The 27,403-nt window shown below is 35.5% G+C and overlaps 2 protein-coding genes and 1 long non-coding RNA gene across 6 annotated transcripts; 1 reads left to right on the top strand and 2 right to left on the bottom strand.

The window, feature by feature from the left end:
• Positions 1–618: 618 nt before the first annotated feature.
• On the top strand, positions 619–1,667 carry LOC145111097 (uncharacterized). The gene has a single exon (XM_079047395.1). The coding sequence runs from the start codon at positions 669–671 to the stop codon at positions 1,626–1,628; it is 960 nt and encodes a 319-aa protein (XP_078903521.1). The 5' UTR covers positions 619–668; the 3' UTR covers positions 1,629–1,667.
• Positions 1,668–3,562: 1,895 nt separating this feature from the next.
• LOC145113409 (uncharacterized) lies at positions 3,563–26,773 on the bottom strand. 4 transcript variants are annotated; one of them, XR_013710774.1, is made up of 9 exons: positions 26,067–26,772; positions 23,214–23,307; positions 22,864–23,143; positions 22,544–22,790; positions 22,267–22,426; positions 21,552–21,641; positions 4,071–4,165; positions 3,829–3,930; positions 3,563–3,744 (listed from the first exon to the last, which is right to left on the bottom strand). XR_013710774.1 is itself a non-coding variant. In XM_079049506.1 (9 exons), the coding sequence occupies exons 4-8, from the start codon at positions 22,564–22,566 to the stop codon at positions 3,860–3,862; spliced, it is 459 nt and encodes a 152-aa protein (XP_078905632.1). In that variant the 5' UTR covers positions 22,567–22,790; positions 22,864–23,143; positions 23,214–23,307; positions 26,067–26,773; the 3' UTR covers positions 3,563–3,744; positions 3,829–3,859. The 4 variants fall into 4 exon arrangements, 1 of the variants encoding a protein (XP_078905632.1); XR_013710776.1 differs by having other exon boundaries at positions 4,071–4,201; positions 22,544–22,781; positions 26,067–26,770; XR_013710775.1 differs by having other exon boundaries at positions 4,071–4,201; positions 26,524–26,769.
• Positions 13,267–21,545, bottom strand: LOC145113410 (uncharacterized). The gene is made up of 2 exons (XR_013710777.1): positions 21,360–21,545; positions 13,267–14,033 (listed from the first exon to the last, which is right to left on the bottom strand). It is a non-coding gene; the product is annotated as an uncharacterized LOC145113410 (long non-coding RNA).
• Positions 26,774–27,403: the final 630 nt, after the last annotated feature.

Genomic DNA, 27,403 nt, shown 5'->3' with positions numbered 1-27,403 from the left:
GTTTTTATTAAAAAAATTGAAATTAAAAAAAAAGTTCATAGGTAAAATCATTATCACACCCTAGTTCGTTGGTAAAATTTGTAAAAAATATAAAAACTGATATGGCGCCTAGGTGACACCCTTTTACCATTAGCGAAAAAATACACCACACCCTTTAGCTTAACAGGTGAAAACAAAACTGGCATATTTAACTAGTTATTAAAAGAAATATTTTATTTATAAGGAACTGGAAAAGTAAATGTTAACAAGCTAGGAACATTTTGATTTTCTGTAAATACTAGCTAGACATCATATTATTAAATAAAAAATTATGTAATATCGGGTTGACTAAATTGTATTTTATTAATAATAAATTAAATACAGTTGTATTTGAAAAGGAAGCGGATTACAGTTTGTTTACATGATAATAAATTAATGTTTTTAAAAGATTAAATTTTATTTAATAATATTTTAATTGTGTATAGTAAAACTGTCCACTAAAATAGGAAAAAGATAGAATTTGAAAAGAAGAATTTGAAGTTCGAAAGAAGTCTATCTCCTGAATACTACAACAGAAACCATTCTTCTATTTAATCTCTCATTCTCTCTCTAATCATCACAAACAACCAATCATGAAAACAAGAAAGCTTTCACTCCGTGATGAAGATTTTCCTGATCAATCTGAATCCATGGCGTCAAGAACTCGTCCCCGCCTTGAAATCGAGCCAATACAGATCGGCATTCAAATGGCATCGCCACCTCCGCCGTCACCACCACCGCCGCTCACCGAAAATCAAGACTTGAATATCCACACCGACCTTCGACTGTGTTTCTACTTCGAACCATCAACTCCGGCATCGGAACAACCTCAACAACCACAACAACCACCGCTGTTCCCACCACCACCGCCGCTTAACGAAAACCAAGAATTCAATATCCAGAAAGACCTTAGAATGCGCGTCTACTTCCCACAATCTACACCGGAGCCGGAGCAACCACCACCACCACAACCTGATGATAACCGTCACGAACTCCCCTCAACCCACGTCCCACAACCGCAATCGGTAGTAGTCGCACCACCTGCCACACGTCGCCAACGTAGAAACCCTACACATGCACCACGACAAGGTAAACCTCCAACCATCCAACCGCCTTTCCCATGGGCAACCGACCGCCGTGCTCAAGTACACAGCCTGAAATACCTAACTGAAATCGGCATCACCACCATCTCCGGCGACGTCCATTGCAAGCGTTGTGATGAAAGCTACCAAATCGAATACAATCTCGTTCAAAAGTTCTCGGAAGTCTCTCATTACGTGGCGGAGAACAAGTACCGTTTCCGTGAACGAGCTCCGGCGACATGGATGAATCCAACGTTACCGACATGCAAGTTATGTCATCAGGAAAACAGCGTGAAGCCGAAGATGGCTGAGAAGAAGAAGTCTGTGAACTGGTTGTTCTTGCTTTTGGGACAGATGCTTGGATGCTGTACGTTGGATCAGTTGAAGTATTTCTGTAAACACACTGGACACCATCGAACTGGTGCGAAAGATAGGGTTCTGTTCTTGACGTATTTAGGGTTATGCAAACAAGTTGATCCAGATGGACCTTTCGATCGTGGCGAAACAGTGAATGGTTATTATTCGTAAGTTTCAGTAATTATAATTAGTTTTCTTTTTGGATCTTTAATGGAGATATATACAAAGAATGATTGTTTATCATTCTTTTGGTTTTCCTAAAAATTGTTATTACTTATTATCTTTATCTGATCTGATTTCTGAACTTGTGATCAGCCATTTTACGAAAACTTAGCTAATTTCAAATTCAGATAGTCGTAAATAACTCTTATTTGTTGGGTTTGGGTTGATTTGAAAAAAAGGCGGGAACTTGGTCTTTTAATCTTGTTGACTGTTAAATAATTAGATTTTTTGTTGCCAATAAAATAAAATATATATTTTTAGAAGCAAATTATTATCTTTATTAATCATAATTAACAAGCCATTAATTTTATCGTGATACACTTTAAGGTCGGTCCTTAACCTAAATTCGGGCCTAAATTGTAATTACGCTCCGACCCAATAATATTAGTCATGTGTATGGGCCCAAGTGTTTTGTCTCTAAATAAAATCTATATAATAAGGTATCTCATAGTATCATATAATTTTACAAAAATACAATATTATTCGTAAAAATATAAGACATGTTAGAATCTATATTTTTTTTTTTCAAATTTATCATGAAACCTAAAGAGTAATGAGAATTTTTATATAATAATGTTTAATTGAAAGAATATTTAATAAGGTCGCGTATTTTTAACTATATATTTGAAATAAAATGAATTAAATACTTAATGAGGGCCTTGAAATTAAAAGGATTGTTTCTTTTTTATTTAATGAGCTTAACTTGATGGGTTAAATATACAAGTACTTGTTTCTTCTTATTATTATTTGAATTAATAGGAGTATAATGACTTAATATATTAACCTAAACGAGCAATTTGCAATTTGAAAAAATTTGGGGTTTTTCGGTTTGGGTTCCGGTTTTTTCAATTCTGATAACAAGCTTAAGAACAACTTCATATGGGTAACGTGAAGTGTATGCAGCCATAGAGACCAACTCACTACAATAATAAATCTGAAAGCAAAAATGATGTAAAATAATGCCAATTCTAGCTACTACACAAACAACTGCTTATAAAGATGAAAGTAAAATATAGCAAATAACCGGTGATTGTTGAAAAATAACATGTCATTATGGTTATCATACTTACTATTTTGTAATGTTTTATTGTGCTGGGTATAATATGATAATAATATTATATGTAAATTGGATGTTTGTTAATAAATTAAGTCATTACTGGGATATGACCGCTTCTGTGCAATGAGTTTAAAATTTTATCACGAAAAAAAAAACTACCATGAAGGATTATTAGTTAAAACTGAAAAAAGTTTTAGTCTTTTAAAGCATTATCGTCCTAAAAATTAAATGCATTTTAGAAATTAAGATCAAGCCAGACGTGTTTAAAACTTCTAGCCGTATTCAGCATCTTAAAGTTCTCTTATAAAAGTTTATCATAATAGTTATTTTTAGTAAAGTTATAATGTTTTCTAAATGTTACACAATTAAACAATATAAAAGATTAACATCAATAATAATATAAAAGATTAACATCGATGTGATCTCTTCCAACAAATTGTTGGTTTAATCAATTTGGCAAAACAAATTATTTGAACATCAAAACCAATTATTTGATGACATTGAAAATGTTTTTCAAAGTAGAGGGCTATAATAGGAAAATACTAAAAGTGGAATGCTAAAACATATTCAATGTGATCACGCTTACTAATATCGTTGCAAATACATCAAATTGTATATATGGGTAAATGCAAGAAATAACAATCTACTTTTATTTAATGGTAAATCATAGCAACATACTTAAGAAAATCATTAATGATTATTATTGTCTTATTTTCTAAAAATAAAACGAACTATAACTTTTTCTTTCTTAGTATCCGGCTAATGTTACCACATGTATAATTTACTTTTAAACCCATGACTTTTTTTTTAGATAATTAAACACATCTACCAAGAAAATCATATTTCAATTAGCCAATTTTAAGATCATAATCATAGAAAAAATTACATAATTGATATTATGTTTTTTAGTTTTATGTTCAAGTTTTTTGTCGCTCTATCCAAAAGTTTTATACTCAAGAGATTGAAGGGGAAGGTCTTGATACAAAGCTTCTTCATCTTTCTTTTGGCCTGATCACCAAAAACAGCACATAGATTTAAAAATGTAAAATAATACAAGCTACTAACAAATTTAAAACAGAACATGATCGTTACCTTAAGCCAATCAACTTCCATGGGGTTTTTATCATCCTGAAGCTTTTCTTGCCACACAAAACAGGAGAAAAGGGCGATCATTCTTCTTTATTTTGATATTGTCTGCAACATAAGTACATTTCCTTACATGTAATATAAACATAAAGAAATTAGTTTTATATTCTATATTAACAGTTAAGTATTAGTTGAGGATAATTATCAAACAGTTGCTGTGCATCCCATGCCTCATGTCTACTACTCACCTTTCAGCACTGAAACCATCCATAAATTGCTTCACCAGGATTGCTAAATCTGAAATGTTGCTCGTTTTGAACTGCATCTTTGTAGATCTGTTTCCCTAAAACCAAACACATACCTGACCATTGTTTTAGATCTGAAACACAAAACATGGATCTAAGTACACCATTTAAAGGTTTAGACACATAGTTAAACACATACACATAGTTAGAGAAAGGGTTTAGTAAAGTGTCGATCAATTTTATTGTATTGTATTAGGTTACATACAATCAACATATATAGCTTTAGATATTACACATTGATATCCTCTATTCTATAATATATCTAATTGTGTCTAATACGCCCCCGCAAGCTAAGGGCGGGGAACGACCTGCAGCTTGGAGCTTAGTTGTATGAATCTTGGAGTTGGCAGTGGCTTTGTGAAGATGTCGGCTATTTGATCATGTGTAGAGATGAGCCAGACTTGGAGATCTTTATTTGCAACATTTTCTCTGACAAAGTGGAAGTCAACTTCCACATGCTTTGTGCGCGCATGAAACACCGGATTAGCTGAGAGATAAGTCGCCCCAAGGTTATCATAAGACCGGGGGTTTAGAGTAGTTAACACCAAGTTCTCGAACAAGAGATTGAAGCCAGGTGAGCTCAACAACCGTGTCAGCAAGCGCCTTGTATTCTGACCCTGTTGAAGATCTAGATACGGTTCGTTGTTTCCATGCGGTCCAAGATATTAAATTGGAACCAAGATATATTGCAAATCCCCCCGTGGACTGACGGTCATCTGGGCAACCGGCTCAATCAGCATCCAAAAAGGCAGTTAAGGTATCTTGTTAAGGTATCCTTGCCGAACAGAGTCGGTAAAATATTGTAGTTGAGTGCTTGAGGTTTGGCGAATAAGCATGTCATGATCAACAGTGCCATGAAGGTAGCGAAGAAGCCGCTTGACAGCAGACCAATGGTTATCAGTCGGAGCATGCATGAACTGACATACCTTGTTGACTGCAAAGGTAATGTCCGGCCTGGATAAGGTCACATACTGAAGGGCTCCAACAACTTAGCGATACCGTACCGGATCGGAGAAGAGAAGGTTGTCACTATCAGAGGGCTAGAGGTGTTCATCAGAGATGGAGTCGGCTTAGATTCTGACAAACCAGCCTTTTGGAGAAATTCCAAAATGTATTTTCGTTGAGAGGATGATGTCAGACCCTCCTGGAACAATTTCAATGCCTAGAAAATATGATAGAGAGTCGAGATCTTTGATAGCAAACGTGGTAGCAAGTTGTTGAATGACTTTATTAATAAGAGCGGTAGTGTTACCCATGAGAATGAGATCATCAACGTAAACCAGCATGTATAAAGTTGGACTGGCATGAGAATAGATGAACAGGGAAGGATCGGTCTTGGACCCTTTGAAGCCGAGAAGATGGATGATGTGTGTAAGGCGATGAAACCAGACCTAGGAGCTTGCTTGAGGCCATAGATAGATTTGTGGAGTAGGCACATGTGGTTCGGATGTTGTGTATCAACATCCGAACCAGCATGTATAAAGTTGGACTGGCATGAGAATAGATGAACAGGGAAGGATCGGTCTTGGACCCTTTGAAGCCGAGAAGATGGATGATGTGTGTAAGGCGATGAAACCAGACCTAGGAGCTTGCTTGAGGCCATAGATAGATTTGTGGAGTAGGCACATGTGGTTCGGATGTTGTGTATCAACAAATCCAGGAGGTTGTTTCATATATATTGTTTCTTCCAGATTGCCATGTAAGAAGGCATTTTGAACATCTAGTTGTCGAAAAAAAAGTTGTGTGATAGCAAGAGAGAGTACAACTCGGATGTTGGTTGAATTGACTACAGGGCTGAACGTCTCATGGTAATCTATCCCTAGTTGCTGACGAAATCCCTTTGCAACGAACCGTGCTTTGTAGCGAGTGATGGCGCCATCGTTGTCACGTTTTAACCTGTAAACCCACTTACAATTAATAATGTTAGTATTTGGTATCGGAGGTACCAGGGATCATGTGCCATTTTTTTGTAAGGCATTGTATTCTTCTTCTATGGCTTTGCGTCACTCAGGTGATTTGTTGGCAACCGAAAAAGACGTGGTTTTAGTGGGTTCAGTGGTAGTAGTGATAAAATGATGAGCATTAGGCTAATAAGGAACTCGTTGTTTTGGGTTTTGGCGGAGATTTGATGGTCTAGTACGAGGTGGGTTAGGTGGGGCTGGGGTTGGAGTCGGTGTTGGTTGCGGAGTGGAGACCGACGGCGGTGAGGTACCGGGTGTGGAGGTGGTGTCGGTTACAGGAGATGTACCAAGGGGAAAGGAGGATTCGTCGAAAAGAACGTGTCGGGAAAGATATATCCGATCGGTGGAGAGATCAAGGCATCGGTAACCATGATGGAATGGGCTGTAGCCAAGCAAAAGACAAGGAGTGGACCGGAAATCCATTTTATGACTGTTATAAGGGCGAAGATATGGAAAGCATAAGCAACCAAATACCTTTAGAAATGAGTAGTCGGGAGGTCTTTGAAAGACGAGTTGAAATGGTGATATGTTCGTAGAGGTGCGAGAGGGCATCTGATTGATGAGGTAAACAACCGCTTCAAAAGCAAAATGCCAAAACCTTTGAGGAGTGCTAGAATGAGCCATTAAGGCTAGGCCGATTTCAACGACATGTCTGTGGCGTCGTTCAAGAAAACCGTTTTGAGCACTGGTGTGTGGGCATGACCGTAGGTGAACAATTCCAAGGCTGGTAAGGAAGGTTGAGGTGTTGTGAAACTCACCACCCCAATCAGTTTGCACTTTCTTTAATTTAGTTGAAAATTGTCATTCAACTATTGTAACAAATGTTTTAAAGAGATTGTATACATCATACTTGTCAGACATGGGAAATATCCACATAAATCTTGATCGGAGTTTGTCAAGCAGAAAACGTAGATCTGGACCGGAGCTTGCAGATCTAGACAACGGTACGGAAGATCTGGTGGTAGATCTAATGTTCCGGTGACAAAAAGTGTTAGATCTGAAGGTGGAGGCGAAGTGGATGGCAGATCAGAAAGTGGAGGTTCTAGATCTGACCACATCTCAAAAGATCTAAACTAGGAACACGATCAGAGATGAGAAAAAATCACTAGAATCATCCAGATCTGGTAAGATCTGAGCAAAAAAACACACAAAAAAAAGTCGGAATTCTGTTGTCGGAGATGACAAGCGGTGGTGTGGCGGTTGACGGTAGATCTGAAGCAGAAACACCTCGGTGATGTCGTTTTTTTTGTGGTTTCAGATTTGAAGCAAAAAAAACATGACTGACTCGACATTCCGTCGAAGGATAAGTGGTCGTCGGCAACGTAGGCAGTAGTTGTAATGAGTTTAGCCGGAAGTAGGAGGCAACGACATGGCGGAGGTGGATAGTCGTCGGAGGTAGGCGGTGGCGGTGTTGTACAGTCGTCGGAGATAGGTGGTGGTGGATGTAAAAGAAGGAAGTATTTAAAAGTTGAGAAGATTTGAAAGTTAGTGAGAGAGATTGAGAAAATGATGTCTTGTAAGAATGTTCAAATATGATTTTGTAAATACATTGATTTTAAAGCTAATGTTAAATGTAAGAAAAATATATGTTGACCAAAATACCCTTAATATATATATATATATATATATATATATATATATATATATATATATATATATATATATATATAACCTAGGGAAAACTTCAATAAAGTCCCTATATATTGGCCTCATAATCGATTTAGTCCCTATATTTTAATTTTATTCAATTAAGTCTCAAATACCGGTAATTGTATTCAATTTAACCCTTTGACCCGGTCAACAGGTCATCCAACTTTCAAAAACTACATTTTTGGCCCAGATTCAAAATTTATTACAAATTTGATCCAAAATTTACACTTTTGGTCCAGATTTTAAATTTTATTACAAATTTGGTCCAAACTTTACCCTTTTTGCCCAAATTTTAGAATTTTATTATGAATTCATCCTAACTTTAGTTCTTTTTACAACTTTTTTTCTAAAAGAATTGTTTCTAATATGTTTTTTCTTTATACAATCATATTTATACCAAAAAAACGTATTTTCACATAAAAAATCTTATATTTTCTATATAAAAAGTTTTTTGTATATGAAATATCTAGTTATAAAAATAGGTAATTATTAAGTATATGAATATATACAAATCCGTTTTTATAAAAAAATGTATACAAAAACATATTTTACAAAAAAAATGTATACAAACACCTATTTTATCTATATTTTTTTATAAAATCGTGTTTGTTTACATTTTTTTATAAAAACGTGTTTGAATAATTTTTTATGTAGTACGTGTTTGTATACATTTTATAAAATGTATACAAACACGATTTTATAAACTATATACAAACACGTATTATATAAAAAAATTATTCAAACACATTTTTATAAAATGTATACAAACACGATTTTATAAAATGTATACAAACACGTATTATATAAAAAATTATCCAAACATGTTTTTATAAAAAAATATAAACAAACACGATTTTATAAACAAAATATAGATACACACATATTTGTGTGCATATATATATATATATATATATATATATATATATATATATATATATATATATATATATATATAAAGGTGATAGGTGTTTGTATACATTTTTTTATAAAAACGGATTTGTATATATTTATATACTTAATAATTACATATTTTTATAACTAGATATTTCATATACAAAAAAGTTTTTTAAAAAAAGTTTTTATATAGAAAATATAAGATTTTTATGTGAAAATATGTTTTTTTTTGTATAAATATGATTTTATATGGAAAAAACATATTAGAAACAATTTTTTGAGAAAAAAAAGTTGTAAAAAAACTAAAGTTAGGATGAATTCATAATAAAGTTCTAAAATTTGGGCAAAAAAGGTAAAGTTTGGACCAAACTTGTAACAAAACTTAAAATCTTGGCCAAAAGTGTAAATTATGGACAAAATTTGTAATAAATTTTGAAATATGGGCCAAAAATGTAATTTTTGAAAGTTGGATGACCTGTTGACCGGGTTAAAGGGTTTAATTGAATACGATTACCGGTATTTGGGACTTAATTGAATAAAAAAAATATAGGGACTAAATCGATTATGAGGCCAATATGTAGGGACTTTATTGTAGTTTTCCCTCTAACCTATCTTTTTTTATGGAACCTTTTTTATCATCTTTTCTTCAAAAAGTTTCAAGATGTCTTGAAATTGCTTTGACAATGAAAGTCGATCTCAAAAAATTGCTTTGACAATGAAAACCGATCTCAAAAAATGTTATACTAATAAGTAAGTTTAAAAATTTTCTAATTTTTTTCTAAGTTTTTAATCGTTTCATGTGTGTTTTTTTTAAGGTTGTAGGTTTAAGTTTTTTAGTTTGATTTTCTAAGTTTTTAGGATTTTTTTTTAATGTCATGTTATGTTTTTTTCAAGTAATGTAATGAAATGTTATGTTTTTTTTATGAAAATTAAAGTTTTTATTTAAATTAAATTGTTAAAAAAAATGTGGCATCACTCTTTGGGTTGGCAAGGAACCACACTTTTGTGGTAAAAGTTGATGTGACATTTACGTGACAGTGAAAGGAGTACGGTTTCTGTGGCACCACTCCATCTAGCCTTAAGTTCCTGGAATTCGGTACAAAGTGGGTAGGCTCATTTCGGTACACTTGGGGACGCTCCGGTACGATGTACCATATATTTTGGTACAATATACCGGTTAACATCAAAACATATTATATAACATAAAGTAATAATTACTTCAAACTCTAGAATATTACTTCAATTTTAGAGTATACTAACATTGAATGTATTAGGTTGGACGGTGTCACGCAATTCTTACCGGTGGTAAGCTGAGGTGGAGTGTTTTACCAGCGGTGTACATCGCGCCGGACCCATTTTTTCACCGCCGGTGCATTTCCACCGATGGAAAATGGGAGGCAAAAATCTCTCTCTCTCTCTCTCTCTCTCTCTCTTACATTCAATGGCAAAATTGAAAATTAGTGAGGTGGAGGGTGGGTGCCATCAGCACCGCACTTTACAGCCTTTACACACCCACTGTTTAGAGCCCCCTGCGTTTTTTACTGTTTCCAGGATTTAAGAACCTAACTTCATCACTAAAAGGCTTAGAACTAGAAGAATCAGGTACCGATTGTTGTGATTGTGAACCCCCAGACTGCTTACGATTATGACTCCCAATTGGAACTTGGGCTCTTCAACATTGTGGTCATCCTTGTCCTTTTCTTCCTCGTTGCGAGATCAACAAAATCATCTTGATTCAATTCTCCATCTTCCTCGCCGGTACTCGTACATGCTATGTTCTTCATTCCAAAAACCATATTTGGATTTCAAAATTTGAATTCAGAATGGTGTTTGTGTAAACTCGTTTCTGTATTGTGGAATAAGTAGAACACTCAGTTGTATGTTTGAGGCGTGATCAACATGTCAATTTATCAGTGATTTTCCCTCCGATCAATAAATGTAAAGGCTTGAGGATAAGATTTCAACTATTAGTATTGATATTATCTAGTTAGGCTCATAGTTTATCTCTTAATTTGAATTTGTATCCTGTTAGAGGTTAGCTCCAGATTTTATCGTCACTGTATCGTGTATATATACAGAACAAACTAAATGAATGAAACACACACTTTTGAGCCATAACTTTTCATGGTATCAGAGCGGGTGTAACAACCCCTAAAATCCTAAAACATGACGGGGGAAGTAGGTAGCGGAGCAACACCGCCGCCGTCAAAGATTGAAGCCAACTCACTGTTTTATCTTGGACCTCAAGATCAGCCAAGATCAGCCAGGAGATTTTATCACTCCAACTAAATTACGTGGCGACAATTATGATGATTGGGCTGGAGACATTCGTACTGCATTGGAGGCACGCCGGAGGTACAGATTCTTGGATGGAACGATCACAAGACAAGAACCCACTGCATTGGAGGCATGCCGGAAGTACGGATTCTTGGATAGAACGATCACAAGACCAGAACCCCCTTGCACAAAGGCAGATTGGGACACCATCATGCGATGATGGTGTCCTGGATGATGAAGACTATAGATCCACAGGTGAAGAACAACATTGTAAAATACCGAGATGCAAAACGAATGTGAGACACGTTGAAATCTCGGTATGCTGTTGTGAATGGGCTTAGAATTCAACAATTGAAGACAACTATAGCCAAATGCGAGCAGACCAAGAACATGACAGTGACATAATACTTTAGGAAATTGACAGGTTTGTGAGAAGAACTCCACAACCTCGAACCTATCATAAGTTGTGCATGTTGTGAGAGTTGTACAGCAGGAACTCTTCATGCCACACGGAGGGATAACGACATGCTACATAAGTTTCTTATGGGCTTAAATTTCGATCACTTTGATGCACTTTGTACAAGTATTCTTTCCCAATACCCGCTTCCTTCACTAGATAAAGCTTTCCAAATGGTGGTTCAAGATGAAAGAGTTCAAACAGCTAAGAGTGTGATAGAAGAAAAACCACCTGAAGTGTTGGGTTTTTCAGTTCGTGCTATGAGGCAAAGGGACAAACTCGTGAACGAATCAATAAATCACATCTCACATGTACGGTGACATCCCCAAATTCACGTCCATTTTTAAGGTTTATTTATGTTTATTTGAAAATCAGAGTATTCATTTTAAAGAATAATATTGTGGAATTTGTTCCCAGAAAAACTGGTTTGTAAGAACTTAAACCAATGGGGGCTGATGTTGATCAATTAATAAAAGTGAGGTGCTGTTTTTAGGCAAATTAATACCAACAAAGGGGGTGGAGTCTTCGTCCTCAACAGATCGGGAAAGAAAAAAAAGAAACACGAACGGAAGGCAGTCACAGGAAACTCTAGTGGTGGATTCGACTGGAAAAGGAAGAAAAAGGGTGGTCTCAAGATGGCCAGGCAGTGGTGGTGGAGCTTGGTTCGGTGATGGCAGATTTGTCAAAGGAGAAGCGATCGAGACCGGTGATCCTCTTGGTCTCATTGATCTCGTCGCCGACTAAAAACGCGAAGGGGAGGGGCAAGGCAGATAGCGGCTAGAATGGTGGTGATCAAAAGTAGCAACGGTGGTTGTCAACTTGCATTTTTTCTCAGCAGGAAGCTCCCGGTGGAGCTGTTTTTGGCGCCTGAACGGAAACAACGTCCGACAGCTGGAAATGGCAACGGGAAATGGCAACGTCAGGGGGCTTCTTAGGGCTTGCTTGTCGATAAGAAGGAGAGGGGGTGGTGGCTGGAATGGAGGCAGCAACCTCCTCCCTTAGGTTTCGTTTTCCGGATAGGCTAAAGAGATGAGAGAAAGACGAGAGGTTGAAGGGAGGGAGAGAAACCAATAAAATAAAAATAAATGTGTACTTTTAGTATTCATTTGAAGCCATTTCCTGTATTACTGAAGTCAATGTTGACTTTATGGTGAATATTTTGGGTTGTAACATGTATAATATATTTTGTGATATAAATCTCGTTTCTCGATTCTCATGTTATAAAATCCTGATACGTAATTTTTTTCTGAAAGTTCCTGCTTATTGTCGTGGTCATGGTAATTCCAGAAATGCAGACAGAATTCAATTTCGATATACAAAACTCCAGGAAATGGCGTTTAAAGTTTCGCGATTAATTGGATTCGATTCGACAGATTTTACGAATTTGGTTTTGCTCGAGATTAAAAATATCATAAAAATGAAATTAAATAATAGACCATAGTGTGAGTTCAAAAACGTGCTCAAAAACAATTTACAAGGTTCGAAGCTATTTCAAATGAAGCAGTGCAGAGTTTATTCAAGGAAAATCAGATAAATTATGATTCTTATAACTTAAAAGAGGTGTAACTACTAAAGGGCTTCTAGCTCAGCGGTATCAGGTGTTGCCCTCCTCTTTGAGGTCGAGGGTTCAAGTCTCGTAGTGGATATAAGTAGAATTGGGTGTTAGTTTATAGTTGATTATATTTATCGGTTAAAAAAAAGGCGTAAGTTCATACGATCTCCGTTTCGGACGTTCTTTATATCTACAAAAATCAGAAGAACATAATCTTTCAGATTGATCATAAATTAGTCCTAGGCATACTCGATGCATAGATTTATTTTTAACGTCACAAATAGAATTATTTTTTGGTGATTTTCGATTTCATCCTCAACGATAGACGGTTTGTTAAGCAGTTTGAGATGTTCTGAAAGTAATTATGGATATAATATCTTTAATATACAATATAAACATAAAATTACACATAATTTGTCTTTAATACATAGTGGTTCGCGGTGGTTTGACCGTCAAACTCTAACCAGTTTTTATCAATTGTTACACAAGCTAAACCGACGACCATTGTTCTACCAGTGTTGGCACCTTGTGGAGTAGTTCTTTGAGGAATGATTGTAGCTCTCTGCTTGTCAACTTCATAAATATCATAGGTCTTCGCCCTAAAGCTACCCATAGCAACAATCAAATCCATATGGCTATCACCATGAACATGCACACTCACCAAATAAATAATAACACTAGTCCACTAGGGATGTTAGATATGCATACATAATGACATTAGTTTCTTTATCTTGTTAAATTAAATGGGTTTCAACAACCTTGATCGAGGGAGGATTTCTAATGTACACTTATAGCTTCTCCATAGCTACTTCTATATCACCAACGTCGCTATCTTTAGCATCAATAGCCTCCTTCGGTTGGAACTCACCAACAATTTCGGCTACCTTTTCATAGTTGTTTGCCCACAAAAGGACACAGGCATCAAATGTCACAGCACAAACTCTGGCAGCCGCCACAAGGAAATCAATATGACTAATTTTCAGAAACCATAAAATTTAGCAGGTGGGGGAAGCACTTTGGTGATGACCAAAATGGATTACCATTTATGGTTTTTCTTATCCGGAGGAAAATCACATACCAATTGTCTCACGTTGTTGTTAAAGTACTCTTCAAACCTAGAAACATGACAATTGTAGTTATCAACAAGAATAAACCAAGCACACTAAAAAGCCTAGCTATCATAGCTGAAAAACAATTCCATAAATTTTGGAAATTTTCGTTCATGCCTTAGTATAATGGCTTCACACTCAAAAAGCAGTAAAGCAAGATCTAGTAAATATGTATATATCCAAAAAATAATTAACTCGTTTAAACTAATTATGAAAAAACGAATCAATTTAGAGTCAAAACTAGCTACTTTCAATTTCAGTCTAAAAATTCTTAAGAACATTGAAGTCGATTCAAACTTTAAGAATGTTGGAGAAACAGTCCACGGAACATGCATAAATGATTTCCGCACACACATAGGAAGAATGAAAGGAATAAGGGTTCTTGTACACAAACTAAGATATTTATTAAAACCACAAGAACAACTTTACATCAGTTTATGCATACTTGTAAACAATTACAACTCTTGTTAAACATCATTAACTATTACTAGTATAACTGCCACATAGCTTCCAAAACCGTTACACCCTTTCATGGTATTGATTCAAGGGCAACATCAACTACTAATGAAATTAAGTTCATACAATTAAGTCAAACTTAACTTTCAACAAAGAAGATATATAGACCTTATTGGTTATACATATTCTTTTGGATATGATATGAAGTCATTGACTTCTAAGGGTTTCTTCGCTAGCATCTCTTCGAATTCTGACCACGCCCATGCAAAGCAATGGTCTCAATGTGGGTAATCTATAATTATGTAGCAAGTCACTTGAGATGCGGTAGTTATCAGTGACGTACCAAAGGGCTTCTAGCCTAGCGGTATCGGGTGTTGCCTTCTCTCCTAGCGGTTGAGGGTTCAAGTCTTATTGGAGACATAGGTGGTATTAGGAGTAGTGTAGATTTGCCGTTCTAAAAAAAAGCTATCAGTGACGTGGGGAATTACCACTCTAATGTCACACGTATTACCCGGCTTGTCACATTGTAGTAGTGGTTTGTTAGAAATCATGCATTTTTTATCAACACAAAGCATTGCCTACTTGTTCACAATGACATCTAACTTCCCTTGCCAAAAGCTATCACTAAACGGATCTCGGTACTCGAGATCGACATCAAATGGAAGATGTTTTCTAGGGTTAATCAATGATGTCGCAAAAGTAGCAGTTTTTGATTTTGACTGCCCAATGTTCCACACACGATACAAAAATTGTTTGTTTAGTTGCTTGTTGACAACTACATCTGGATATGTGACTATCCATATACATTATCGACCACATGACACACTCATCAACGTTAGGCTCTTGGCGATATGTGCATCATAACGGTTGTTCATAGGCTTAATGCATGTCATCAGATATCGAGGAAACCCAAGGAAGAGACCCGACCGAGTGAAAGTAAAAGAGCTGAAAACATTGGTATATTAAGTGTCAGGTTTAATAAAAACATAACTATGATGCTCTAAAACAAAAAGATAAAAGGGGAATGTGATGGATTAATCTGGCGAATGGGGCAAAGCGTTCTAGACAACGACTTTACCACCTCTTGAGCAACGATTCCACCAAACATGGCGCACGATACCCAAGGGCAAAATCACGCAGGACCTTATACTTGAATTTGACACTCAAGAAAATCAAGGCTCCTATGATATCATCGCACACCAAATCTTCAGAACTATCATCTGATTCCACTTGAATTTGACATTCAAGAAAATCAAGGCTCCTATGATATCATCGCACACCAAGAAAATCAAGGCTCCTACGATATTCACAAACCTTTGTGCATCATCTTCTAATGAAGCCACTAGAAAAGCGCCCCATATATATCACTCATGAATATATTGAAAGCTCTGTGTGCCTGATGCATAATGGGATGCATGGTGATCGAAGTCGGAGTCGTTAAAACGACATACTTTGGGATGTCTAAGGTTTTCTCTCAAAGTCCTCAAATGATACATCTATGACTTCTTGGCCCCCTCCCACATATGATGGTTCATAGTTCATGGCATCTTTTTCAATATAGAACGACTTGACTGTCAAATTGACAATTTTTCTTCATGAAGTTCTCTCATCCCTTAGATCATACTAAACCAGACCTCGTTACCATTTTTAAACTCTAGGATCTCATCATCTAAACATTGTACAAGTGTAGGCTCCAACTATATAAGAAATAGTTGTATAGTTGTTGGTTCAATATAATTTTACATGAATCAAGATTGCTCTCCTTCAATCAAGATTGTTTATTGTAATCAATATTCAACAATTATATGGTTACTGTTCGCGATGTTAAAGGTGATTAAGGAACCATGCTCCGATATGATTACCATATTACAAATTCGGAGCCTACACTTGTATAGTGTTTAGATGATGAGATCCTAAAGCTTGAAGATGGTGACGAGATCTGGTTTAGTATGATCCAAAGGATGAGAGACCATCAGAAAGAAAAGTTGTCAACCTAACGGTCAAGTCGTTCTATATTAAAGAAGACGCCATGAACTATGAACCATATGTAGGATGGGGTCAAGAAGTCAAAGATGTATCATTTTAGGACTTTGAGAGAGAACCTTAGACATCCAAAAGTATTTCGTTTTAGCGACCCCAACTTCGATCACCATGCATCCCATTATGCATATGGCATACAGAGCTTTCGATATATTCATCTCATGGCTTCAACAGAAGATGATGCACAGAGGTTTGTTGATATCGCAGAAATACTAAACAAGAGTGCTCAAGAAGTGGAATTGGATGATAGTTCAGTAGATTTGGTGCGCGATGGTGCGCGATGATATCACAGGAGCCTTGATCTCGGATGTTGAATTTAAGTATAAGCTCCTGCATGATTTTGCCCGTGGGGCTCATGTACCATGTTTGGTGGAATCGTTGCTCAAGAGGTGGTAATGGCATTGTCTAAAACGTTTTGCCCCATTCATCAGGTTAATCCATCACACTCCCCTTTTATATTTCTAATTCAAAACATCATAGTTATGTTTTTATTCAATCTGACACTTAATATAACAATGTTTTCAGCTCTTTTACTTTCACTCGGTCGGGTCTCTTCCTAGGGTTCCCTTGGTATCCGATGCATACATTAAGCCTATGAATAGTCGTTATGATGGACAGATTGTAGTGTTTGGAACTTAATTCCAGGATTCTTCTTATAGGGTATGGTTCCTTGGGATGCAAGTTCGCAAAGAGCCTAGCATTAATGGGCGTGTCATATGGTCAAGAAGGGATGTTGATAGTTGCAGATCCATATGTAGTTAGTTGTCAACAAACAACTAAGCAAACAATTTTTGTATCGTGAGTGGAACATTGGGCAGTCAAAAATCAAAAATTGTTGCTTCTGTGGCATCCCTGACAAACATCTTCCATTTGATGTGGATCTTGTGTACCGAGATCCGTTTAGTCATAGCTTTTAGCAGGAGGAAGTTAGATGTCATTGTCAACTCTGGCAACGCTCTGTGCTAATAAAAAAATGCATGATTTTCAACAAACCACTACTATAATGTGGCAAATCGGGTAATACGTGTGACATCCGAGTCGTAATTCCCCAAGTCACTGATAACTATCGCACCTCAAAAGATTTGTTACATAAGTATTAGATACCCACATTAAGAGCATTGACCATTGCTTTGCATGGGTGTGGTCAGAATTCAAAGAGATGCTAGTGAAGAAACCCTTAGAAGCCAATGCCTTCATATCAAACCCAAAAGAATATGTATGTGCACGCAGAAGAATATGTATATGGAGGCGGTTTCAAGAAGCTGGAAGTTGTTCAATGCCTCGACACGTTCCGACATTGAATCAATTGGGCGCATCAAAGGTAATTCTCACTTCATGTCTCACTTTTCAATTGACTTGGTTTTAGAAGCGGAGTCACACTGGTGGCATTGAAAAATATAGTATTAATTTTTATTTTATTTTTGTTACCATAAAAATTGTTATTGTGCTTATAAATAGTTAACCGTAACAGAAAAGCATGAAATGTAGGCACAAAAACTATACTATTCATCCTTTAAATAATGCTAGTGACATGTGAACCATTATTTCTCTGCATCCCAATGATGTGGGACAAATTAGTTTTCGTTTTTTAGCACTCGTCCCATTTTGGCCCTTGAAGCAAAAACAAGGTTACTCTTTTTATAAAAAAAAAAGTTCCTTGTTGATTGCTCAACTAGTATTAATTAATGTACCTCTTTTATGACGGTTCTTGATCTTTAAGAAAATCTTGCACCGTTGTTGTTCTCAATGGAAAGGCTTTATGTGAGAAACCAACTAAGTCATATAAGAGAAATAGCTAAAGACATGTTTGAACAAATTAATGATATTAAATAATTACTAGACTAAAAAATGTAATGAGTGTTGTGTCCAACCAATAAGGTTTGTATATCTTCTTCGTTGAAAGTTAAGTTGGGCTTAATTATTTTGGTATTTATTTACAGATAATTTAACTAGTAAATGATGTTGTCCTTGAACCAATATCATGAAAGGGTGTAATGGTTCTGGAAGTTATGTAGCAGTTACACTAGAACTGTTACTTCTAGTTAATGTCGTTTAGCAAAAGTTATAATTGTTCACATGTATGCATAAACCGATGTAAAGTTGTTCTTGTGGTTTTAATAAATATATTAGTTTGTGTACAAGAACCTTCTTAAGAATGTTATGTGGGGCATGTTCTGTGGGCTGTGGGCAGTTTGAATGGGCTTCAATGTTCTTAAGAATTTTTAATCTGAAATTGAAAGTAGCTACTTTTTACTCTAAATTGCATTCGGTTTTTCATAATTAGTTTAAACGGGTTAACTGTTTTTTGGATATATACATATTTATTAAATGTTGTTTTACTGCTTTTTGAATATGAAGTCGTTATACTAAATCACGAACGAAAATTTCCAAAAATTATAGAGTTGTTTTTTAGTTGTGATAACTAGGCTTTTAGTCCGCCTAGCTCTGTTTGGTTTATTCTTGTTGATAACTACAATTGACATGTTTCTAGGTTTCAATAGTACTTCAACAACAACGTGAGGCAATTGGTATGTGATTTTCCTCAAGATAAGAAAAACCATATGTGGTAATATGTTTTGGTCAGCTCCAAAGCGCTTCCCTCACCCGCTAAATTTTATGGTTTCTCAAAATAAGTCATTGATTTTTTTTTGGCGACTGCCAAAGTTTGTGTTGATGCATTTGATGTTTGTGTCCCTTTGTGGGCAAACAACCATGAAAAGTTAGCTGAAATTGTTGGTGAGTTCCAACCGAAGGAGACTATTATGCTACAGATAGCGGCGTTAGTGATATAGAAGTAGTTATAAAGAAGTTACAAGAGTACAGTAGAAATCCTCCCTCGATCAAGGTTGTTGAAACTCATTCAGTTTAATAAGGTAAAGTAGTTAATTATTATTATGTGTGCATATCTAACATCCCTAGCGACTAGTGTTATTATTTATTTGGTGAGCGTGCATGCTCATGGTGATAGTCATATAGATTTGATTGTTGCTATGGGTAACTTGGGGCGAAGACCTATGGTATTCCTGAAGTTAACAAGCAAAGAACTACTCCAGAAGGTGCCAACACCGGTACAACAATGATCGTCGGTTTAGCTTGTATGGACCTGTACAAGGTTGTGAAGCCAGGTCACATGGTCGATGAGTATCATAACACAGATGCCAATGTGCAAGTTCCTTACATGTACATTTATAAGCCACACCAACAGTTCTGGCAAGGGAGGAAGCTAGGTTGGAAATCCCTGCTTTACTGACATTTCGATCTTTTGCACAAGAGGTTACATTCTCGAAACTCTAAATGAATACATATCCACCCATCCATGTAGATTGTATCTACATTTTTTTTGGAACCGGGGAACCGGCCGGAACCGTAACCGTAACCGGTACCGGAATCAAAACCAGATAGAACCGATTGGGCCGGGACCGGGACGATATTCTTGTGGATTTTTGGAACCGTGAACCGGTATAACCGGCAAAAACCGAAACCGTAACCGAAATATTTCTCAAAATATGTTGCTATTTCTCAAGGATCGGTTCCAACATTGAAGACCCGGCAAGAACCGGTAGGAACCGAAACCGGTAGAACCGGCGGTCCGGTTCGGTTCCTATTTTTCACCAAGTTCGGTTCCCGGGCCGGTTCCGATGGTCATCCCTAATGATTTGTATCTCCAACATACAAAAACACATCCCCATGGTTTCTTAAGTTGAGGATGGTATGAAAGACATCCCCCCCCCCCTCCCTCTTTCTTTTTGTTCACTGCCTAGTTTCTTGAGTTGAAAATGCAAATTCTGTTTAGATAGGTAATAATGTTGGGGTATGAAGTCCTATCCAACATGGAAAACTAAGAATTAACATGAAGCACTTAGGATTTACATGGAGCACTTAGAGTTGCAATGGAGCACGTGGAGTTGGAGTGGACCATTAGTGATGCGCCATTATAGTGAGGATGTGCCAGCTATGACACAAGGTGCGCCACCTTGTTGCTTGATACGCCACTCTTGTGTGCATTGTTGTGTTTCAGGAATGTTAAAGTGTTACTGATAAACAATTGAAACAGGATACACCATTCAAGAGGAGGATGTGCAATCATAGAGCATGATGCGCACCAAGGTTCATGGTGCGCCATCATGGCTTCTGATGCGCCGCTCATGTGTAAAGGTCACTAGGATGCTCAAGATTGTCCAAATGTTGCTCAGAAGAATAAGAGTTGCTCAGAACAATAAGAATAAGGGGAATGTTTGATGGCAGGTGCGCCATCATGATGCACCATGGTAGCTCATGATGAGCCATCATGGTCCATAATGCTCCATCATGTGCTTGGTTGATGCTCATGAGGTTGAAAGTTCTAGAAGAACCCGCATGACATTCTATGATTGGTTGGAAATTAGGGTATCTCTTTATAGGTTAATTATGGATAGGCCTGACCAATCAGAATAAGGTTTCTCATGCTTGCCTATAAATAGGTTCATATCACCATCATTGTAAATTGTTAGATTTTAATGAGAGCTCTAAATGAGATACAAAACTTGTTTTTGATCAGCTCATCTAGAAATTGTAGTTGTTCTTTTTTACTTACCCAAATTTCCTCCTCTTAAAGCTTTTAATTTTTTTCCTTTTCTAATTCCAGTTCCATTTGTAACTTTTCTACAGCAAAAACTTGTTTTCGTCGAAATAGAACGCCCTTTTATATATTCCGGTATACGATGTAGTTTTTTCATACAAATTTCAGTCGGAGAACAAGAAAGTTCCTCATTTAGGAATTCATTTTGCATAACAAAACAACTTAGATTAAAAGTGAAACAAATACATTATTCATGTGTGTCAAGATATTAAAAATACCCGAATTTCGTCGAGCTTCTCATTGGCCATTTGAATTTTTTTTCGAAAAATGTTCAGTCTTGTAACGTTCAATCAATGATACTTCTTCTCCTTTCTTTTTATGTTTTAACAAGGTTGCTCACCATAAGTTTGTCAAGATATATATATTTGTAACAAGCAATGAAAGATTTAAGTTTTAAAGAAGTTGCTTACCTTGTCAACAATCTTTGCAATTGAAACTGTGCCAACCGCAGGTGGAACTTGATTAAATGATTTGTTTTTCTTATTTCTAATGCTAACCTTCTGCAACAATTAAAGTGAAACTGATTATTTCATGCAAAATGTAAAGATGTATGAAGCATTTCTGAAATTATGCAAAGTAAAAACATAGGGACCATTTCTATGAATTTTGCAAAATAAAAAACACAAGGGTTGTTTTTGTCATATTTGCAAACCACAAAAATAGGGACCATTTATGTAATTCTGCAAAGTAAAAACATACACACCATTTCTGTAAATTTTGAAAATAAAAAGCACAAAGGTTGTTTCTGTCATTTTTCCAAACCAAAAAACTCAGGGACCAGTATTATTAATTATGCAAAGTAAAAACATAGGGATCATTTCTGTAAATTTTTAAAAATAAAAAACACAAGGGTTGTTTGTCATTTTTCCAAACCAAAAAACACAGGACCAATTCTATAATTATGCACAAAGAACACATGGACCAATTTTGCAAAATAAAAAACACAAGGGTTGTTCCTGTCATATTTGCAAACCAAAAAACACAGGGACCAATTTTATAATTCTGCAAATTGAATACACACGGACCAATTTTGTAATTATGCAAAGTAAAAACGCATCGACCATTTATGACATTTTACATTTCTTGATAAATGTAAGGAAGGATATAATTTGGCAAAGAAGTAACCTGAAATTTCTCACTTGCAAATCTTTGACATAGTTTTACTAAATCAGCATCGATTACACCATTTGCAAGATTATTGATTGCTTCATCTTTTGTATGGATCATAAGTTGAATTTTCCTACAAAGTTGAATTTTCCTACATTGTCTTCTTGAAAGTAGAACGCTATAATAGAATGAAATGAAAGTACAATGTTGTAATAGAACGAAATGAAAGTATATTGTTTCTTTAAAGAAACTTTTGCACGATAAATATTAAAATAGAGAGTTGATAACATCATACCGTGCCTTTAGTGATAATATCATACTTCAACAAATCTGATTGGTTTTTCCAAGTGGTTCCATCAAATTTGGCATGATCTCTCACGCAACAAACCCACCTTTAGTGATGAATAGTTGACTATCTTCCCCAACTATACGACCAGCACATTCATCAACTTCAAAAACTAAATTCGCCTTATTCAAGCACCTCTTTTAAGTTTCATTCCAAGCTCTAGATTCTTTTCGAGTATTACACATGCCTACATAAACTTATTAAAAAAAATGATTGATTATATAATCATACACATTAATCACATACTATTTTATTTCAAATCAACATACCATGAGAAGTTAAACCAATGTTCGCATCTCAAAAAGAATCAACTTTGTGTTCCTCTTCTTCATAATCTTCCTCATCTCCGTTCAAACTAGAATAAGAAACTCTTCTGAGATGACTTTGATGGGGAGAGAGTGACTTCATTATTTCATCGGTAGGCAACACCTCATCTTGCAACCTGAGATTAGTATGTCCCTTATGAATCCTAAGATATATTACATCATGCTTGCTACATGACTTCTGAAGGCCGGATTTCTTCGATACACCTTTTTTCAGGCCAACCATCTAAATAAAAATAACACACATTTGTAAATTCATGTAAGGTATTATCAAAAGTCAGTGTCAGAGAAAATACCATATTTGAGAAAAAGGTATTCTTCAACTTTTTTTTTACTTGACTCCACCATTCCTCGATATCTTTTTTGATTCATAAAGTGTCTACTTAAACACTGCATACCAAACAAGATAATAAAAAATACATAAAAGACATTATTTCTATAATAGGAACAAATGTCAAAACTTTAGAAAAAACGCAAAAAATAGCATTGTACTTTCAGAAAATCTTATTTTCTAAGAAATAGATATGAAGATGATTAAAATTTGATGCTAATCGTGCTAGTTTCTGCACATTTTTCACATATTTTGGTAGCCTTGGCCTCAAGCTCACACAAACAACAACACAAAATGAGAACCAAAATGGATAGATGCCCACAATTATAGAGGTGGGTGCTCTCCTATGTCCATGAGGAACTTTTCATTCAATCTTTGCATACCCAAGAACAAGGCTCTCCAGGACTATAAGTAAAGAACCATGGAGACAAAAGGTACAAACGACAAATACTGCAACCACTAGGATGTCCCCCCATAATAACAGAACGTGGGAGGAGCATTACAAAAGAAAGGACTAATAGAAATTAAAAGATCATAAAGACAAAAGACATCAGGGAATAACTTAGTGGGCCTGGATCAACAAGTAGAATTGGGTTGCTTTGGTTTGTTCTTCCTTCTACTGAAAACAAATGTGTCCTTGGGCCTATCGTATTTTTCCAGAAAAACTAAAAATGGAGAGCAAACTTTAGAAAAACCAAAAAATCTTATTTTTCAAAAAAATCTTATTTTTCAAAAAAAGAGATATGAAGATTATCAAAATTTGATGCTAAAAGTGTTCATTTCTGCACATCTTTCAAGTATTTTCCAGAAAAACCAAAAATGGACAGCAAACTTTAGAAAACATGCAGAAAATAGCATTGTACTTTAAAAAATCTTAATTTTCTAAGAAACAGATATGAAGATGATCAAAGTTTGATGCTACATTGTACTTTCAAAAAAAAAAATCTAAGAAATAGATGGGGTTAATGTCACTCTAGCCCAACCAACAATACGGTTTTGTTTTAAATGGTCATTCATGTTTTTTTTTGTAGTTTAAGGGCATAAAGTCTATTTTTACTAGCTAAAAGAAGACTTTGACTTGTAATTGCTGGTTTCTTTAATGATATCATTTTTTCACTAAATAAAGAAATTAAATTAGATTCCACCTCAAAAATCCAAGTCAAAGTATCACCACTGTTACTCTTCAGCTTATCTTCTCCATACGCCCACCTCAAGAACTAGCAAGATAGTGTTTCGTCTCACCTTAAGAAGCTCTTTCTGTTTCTTCTATTTTCTTGATGTATATTGGTACTATGAAAATTTATTTGATTTTGAGGTGAGTATGAAAAAGGAAGTAATTGTGGATATAAGTGGAGTGATTAAATCGATTATTATTGTTTTTACTCTGAAGATGGATGGTGAAGGCTTTTGTAAGATTAAATCATGGAGGAGCCTCTTTCACCTCTTCCATCTTTGTCTTTTTTATTTTTTGTTATTGTTCATCTTAAATCTGGCGGTGAGTATCTGCATTCGATCTTTTTTTTGTCACTTCCAAAATCATGATTTTGCATTGATCAATCCATAGCTTGTTAGGTTTTTTTTTTGAGAGAGAGATAGGGAGAACGATCAATTTATCTTCATTCAACAAAATCCTGTTCTACTAAATTGTTTTGCTTTAGGATTTAAACCCTTCCGGCATGTGAAACAAAAAAAAAAAAAAAAAAAAAAAAAAAAAAAAAGATGTTATGCTTTATTTTCAAGTTGTATGACCAGAACTCCAGCTTTTGGTAATGAATCGTATTTGTTAACAAATTTTATATACGTGGAACACAAGTTAACAAATTTCATGTAATGACATGGCATTTTATTTTGCTGACTAGATTGGGGTAACCGGTAGACCCCTATATTTTTTACAAAAAGACATTTTAAAACCTAAAAGCCGAAGTTAATTCCCCTAGGATGCAAAAAATAAATAAATAAATAAAATAACATTGATAGTTGGTTGGGTCAAAGTGACATTAACCCAAATAGATATGAAGATGATCAAAGTTTGATGCTAAAAGTGCTATCTCTACACATCTTTCAAGTATTTTCCAGAAAAAACAAAAATGGACAGCAAACTTTAGAAAACATGCAGAAAATAGCATTATACTTTCAAAAAATCTTATTTTTCTTAGAAATAGATATGAAGATGATCAATATTTGACCAATGTTATTTAACATCTCTTCAAGTTCATCATCATTTAAATCATCACTAGCCCCATCAACTTATATATCATCAATCATCATCCGACAGGTTATATGACTCACCATGATATATCCACCTAACATAACTAACTAACAATCCCCATTTGCATCAAATGTGAGAATATAGTTGTTCTATTATGATGTCGAAAATTGTTGCATATTTTGCAAGGGCATGGAACTTTTGACAAAACTTCTTTATCACAGTATGAAAAATTAAGCAATTCATTCACACCCGACTCATATCTTGGGTCCTTTGTCATATGAACTATGTTCATCCAAGACTTGTCCATACGCTATGATAAAAGAAAAATTCTTGAAAAGAGTATAAATGTATAATGACAGTGATATAATTTAAGAAAACTCAAGTGGGATTGTTAAATTGAGCAATAAGTTAATCTAAATTTTGTATATGAGATGAAACTAAAATGTACTACTAACTTAAAGATCTATTAAAGATAAACTAGCATGCCAAATAGTCTTAAAGTAGAATCTGGAAGTTGTGAGGTTTAATAACTCTTTTATGTTATACATGTAATTACTTATAGAGGCCATCACAGATTTCATGACTCTTAAATAAAGAAAGATTACTTACAACATATTTATCTGTGTGCAGACCTTGGAGAGGGAGGAAATCATGAAAAAATATCAAGAAATTACGAGCTGGAAGAGATAATCTCCCTTCAGAATGTTTTGCTTTATATCAGCCAAAAAAAAACTTGGTAAAGGTTCTGATGGTTTGAGAATGAACGGAATTTGGATTTCCGTTGTGACTGATGAAAGAGAAGTATGGAGACAACATCAGAGCATGGTTCGAATTCAACAGTTTGGTAGAATGGAAGAATAAACAAAAATGCAGCTGATTGTAAACTATGTGCTAATTTAATGATAGGAAATCAAGCTTTTCTGTTTGTTGAGAAAGTCATGTTTCAAGTTGCTATGATTTTAGCTACTATTTGGTTGAATGGAATCAAGGAGCCGATTGATTAGCAATTGATAACTTGATTAGCAGGGAAGTGATGTATGCCACATGAGAGCGGAGAAAAGAGTACATGTTTGACTTCGAGTGGAGAACAGAGGTGGGTCGATGGGAGGGTGTGGACCGGCGACGATTGACCGGATACGATGGACCGGCGGCGATAGACCGGCGACGCTGGTGCCGAACTGCCGATGGTTGGTGTGGCGGCTGTCGATTTAGGGCAAACCGGCAAAGAGGAGAGAAGTGTTGAGTGTTGACGAGAGGCTGAGTGACTTTTCACTCTAGAGTTTGAACATTACGATGAAAATAGAAAATGAACATCTCAAACTTTTCCTCTAAAAGACAACAAAAAGATTTACGAAACACCACAAATGTAAAATACAAAAGGGCTCCAGAATAATTTTAGGTCAAGTATACCTTATCAGGGTAGTATACAAATGTAAAATACAAAAGGGTTCCAGAATAATTTTAGGTCAAGTATACCTTACTAATTTTAGGTCAAGTATACCTTACGAGGGTAGTATACAAATGTAAAATACAAAAGGGCTCCAGAATAGTTTTAGGTCAAGTATACCTTATCAGGGTAGTATAATAAATATGTTTGATAAAAGGGTTTTGATTAGTTGTGGATGAGTGCATAAAAACTTAGTTAAAGACTACTCAAATAAAATGTCTTCGGAAAATTATGTCCGAGAGAAAACAAAGCTCTAGTCATTTTTTAAAATAAAAAACATTAATTAATGACCACAACTTAGTCATTAATTGTTTTCAATTTGTAAACCAGTGTACTACTATTGAGTGGTCACGGTTTAGCTGTATGTGGTTTAGAATAACAAAGAATAATAAGTGACAATTATTTTTGGTCATTCAACTCAACTTTCAATCCAGTGACCATTATTTTTTTGTCACTAGGTATCTATTAGTCACTAATAGTTCTTATGATAAGGAGAGTA

Source organism: Lactuca virosa, chromosome 5, assembly GCF_052849685.1.
Source record: "Lactuca virosa cultivar CGN04683 chromosome 5, Lactuca_virosa_CGN04683_v6, whole genome shotgun sequence".
NCBI classification, from domain to species: Eukaryota; Viridiplantae; Streptophyta; class Magnoliopsida; order Asterales; family Asteraceae; genus Lactuca; species Lactuca virosa.
This window is presented reverse-complemented; position numbering and strand designations above follow the sequence as displayed.

What these genes read in the sequence shown, in the direction of transcription:
- LOC145111097 (XM_079047395.1), top strand. Translation starts at nt 669, where the DNA reads ATGGCGTCAAGAACTCGTCCCCGCCTTGAAATCGAGCCAATACAGATC.
- LOC145113409 (XM_079049506.1), bottom strand. Translation starts at nt 22,566, where the DNA reads ATGATATTATCACTAAAGGCACG. An exon ending in TTGCAAAGATTGTTGACAAG is followed by an intron (nt 4,166 to 21,551) that starts GTAAGCAACTTC and finishes GTTTGGTTTTAG; the next exon opens with GGAAACAGATCTACAAAGAT. An exon ending in GATGGTTTCAGTGCTGAAAG is followed by an intron (nt 3,951 to 4,070) that starts GTGAGTAGTAGA and finishes ATTACATGTAAG; the next exon opens with GAAATGTACTTATGTTGCAG.